Below are 2,702 nucleotides of genomic sequence, written 5' to 3' on the forward strand. Positions count from 1 at the left end.
CAAAGGAAGGAAAGAAGACAGCTTCAGAAGCTTCAGTTGCTGAGGAATGAAAGATAAATTGAAGGTTTTGCAATGATAGGGAAAGATTCAGAATTATGTGGTATCTAAAGCTTCTCCTATCTTTGATAATTATCCTTCCAGCAGGATTATTCTTGAACAAAGTTTGCCTCGGTACATGCTAAGAAGCATTTCATTGCAAGTGCAGTGAGGGGGGATGAGGAAGATACTCTTTCCATGGATTCCTTCAAGAGAAAAGGTGAGCTCCCTGTATTTCTATAACACGAGCATAGATGTTTTAGGCTAAAATGATCGAGAACGAGAGAAATTATGTTCGATTCGATTGAACACCGTTTAAATCATTGCTTTCGTCGATCGACGCGACGTTTCTTCAGCTCAGACTTGAAAGTTATTACTCATCAAAGAAGTCAAAATGAAGCCCCCATTTTGATTCGAAAGTTATGAACTCCATCAAAACGAAGCCCCCATTTCGATTTGAAAGTTATCACTCATCAAGGAAGTAGCAAACAAAGCAGGAGAGATGAGTAAAGACAACTTCATTCAAGAATGTATAGCTCCTCATTTATGGAACGTGTACAATTTCCTGTACTACGTGGGAGGAAGGAAGGAAGGAGAGATTACAAGAGACAGGAAAAAGGAGTATGTAGGAGCTAATTAAGGACTACAAATCGCTAATACGTTGTTACTTGAAGAAGAATGACTGTGGAAATTATTCCATCTCTGCTGCCGTCTTCCCAATGCCACCACTCGCCGGCAACTCTGATATGGTGACACCAAACAGCCTGAAAGCATGAGCAGGCCTCACTGGCTTTGTAGTGCAACTGGTGTTCTCAGGCCTCGGCTTCCTGTCGATGAACAAATGTTTCTCTGGCCCCATCGATCGCCAGAAGCTAACGGCATCGCCGGCCTTGAGGCTCTTCTCCTTCACGAACCGGATCCACCCTTTGGTTATCACGTAGCTCTGGCTGCTGTTCCAATATGAGTACCGAAACCTCCACATCTTCCCGGTGGCGTCCTCAAAGTTCAGCAGCACGCCCTCGCATGCCGCGGCCGTGCCGGCCTTCAACGGGAAGTGTTTCTCGGCGTGCTGCTTCGGGATCACCAGCCGATTAAGCTTCCCGACGTCGCTCGGCGTGACCACCTTGTCGAAGAGCAGCTCGCGAACGGATCCGTAATAGCTCGGCATCCTCCTCCTGCCGAAGCCCATGCCGTGGCCTGCGGCGTGGAAGCGCTTGCTCTGCTGGAGCTCGTCGTGGTATGTGTGCTTACGCAGCATGTCGACGATCTCGGCTTTGGAGTGCGCTGCGAGGAAGAATAGCACCATGGAGTCTTCGTCGTCGGCTTCGGACAGGGGCTTGAAGTTGGTGACGGCGTCGCGGCCACGGAATCGCTGTGCGGCGACGTCGTAGACGCGCGCGGCCTCGGCTTCATCCCCGAACGTCCCGAGCCACACGCGCTGGTGCCTCTCGTAGATCTGGGCGCCCCATCGGCCGTTGGGCTGGGGGACGACGCCCTTGTACCTGGAGGAGGGCAGCCTCCGACCGGACTCGGCCTCGATCCCGACCTCCGGGGTTGGGTCGAGGACGACGCTGACGCCGCTCCCCATCCGCCTGATGGGATCGGCCACAGGTGTCGGCACCTCAGGGCGCTTTTCACCGTCGCTCATGGCGTCTTCGATGCAGCTCCATTCCATAACTCCGGCAGTTCCAAGGGAGACAAGCAGAGGATAAGCTCTATATGACGATCCTGAGAGGAAGGGAGGTGTTATGTAGACATAATGCAGTCAAAAGTCTTGTTGCAGTTGGAGCTCCTGTGCGGTCTCCAGGAAACGTGCTTAACCCCGATGGCTGTTCATGGAGGCGGATGGTGTGGTCAACCCCTGTGGCTGTGGGAATCCACCGGGAAGAACATTCAAGGAAAGCGAGGTGGATAGATCTCTCACTCTTCTTTAGGGTTTCATGAGTTGGGGAGAGGTGAGGTGAACTCGACAGAGGGACCCAGGGAGGTGCAAGTTGGCTCGAATGGCGTCCGCATCAGTGATGACCATGGTATTAATGTCAGTACATCCCCGGTGGAGCCATGGCTTCCTGTAGCTGCAGTGGGGATGATTTTGGCTCTTTATCTGCTCTTCATCTCTTCCCTTTCACCCAAAGTTTTCTCTATAATTTTAATTGTACGCATCCAAACCGAAGCATCTGTCAACATTTCGGTGCAGGGAATTCAGCTCGGATTCTCGTTGCAGAAATAGCTTCCTCTGTAACATATGGCAGCTCCGTCCTCGGAATCCTCACGGACTTCAAAGCCATTAATAACATATTTCTCGATGGATAGAAACACCGGAAATAACCTTATGATGCTCGGGTAAAACTCCTGCTTCGGTTTTCTCGTTTCCTTCACCGATACATGGAATCATCAGACGCGTTTGAAGATGAGAACATGTGTGAAAGGAAGAAGAGCTTGTGGTCAGAGACTCCAGGAAACAAAGCTGTTCTTGGAGTATACTGGGACTTCATAGGTGAGCGAATCGATTAATGATTTCCTTAACTTGGTTACTGGGAAGAAGATTTAATCTTCGCTCAGGTTGTGGACGGTGTGCAGCGGCAGAAGAACCAGCCGAGCTTCTACCTGATAAACTCGATGCTTTTCCGGTCCTTTCTCCTGTAATGCGCCCTGCCAAGCCCTGG

At 50.7% G+C, this 2,702-nt stretch overlaps 1 protein-coding gene across 1 annotated transcript; it reads right to left on the reverse strand.

Annotated features, from left to right (window-relative positions):
* Positions 1-485: 485 nt before the first annotated feature.
* Positions 486-1,907, reverse strand: LOC135680604 (AP2/ERF and B3 domain-containing protein Os05g0549800-like). Its single transcript, XM_065194649.1, has one exon. It carries the CDS (start codon positions 1,709-1,711, stop codon positions 728-730), a length of 984 nt encoding a protein of 327 aa, XP_065050721.1. The 5' UTR covers positions 1,712-1,907; the 3' UTR covers positions 486-727.
* Between the last annotated feature and the right edge of the window lie 795 nt (positions 1,908-2,702).

This window comes from Musa acuminata, chromosome BXJ1-1, assembly GCF_036884655.1.
Source record: "Musa acuminata AAA Group cultivar baxijiao chromosome BXJ1-1, Cavendish_Baxijiao_AAA, whole genome shotgun sequence".
NCBI classification, from domain to species: Eukaryota; Viridiplantae; Streptophyta; class Magnoliopsida; order Zingiberales; family Musaceae; genus Musa; species Musa acuminata.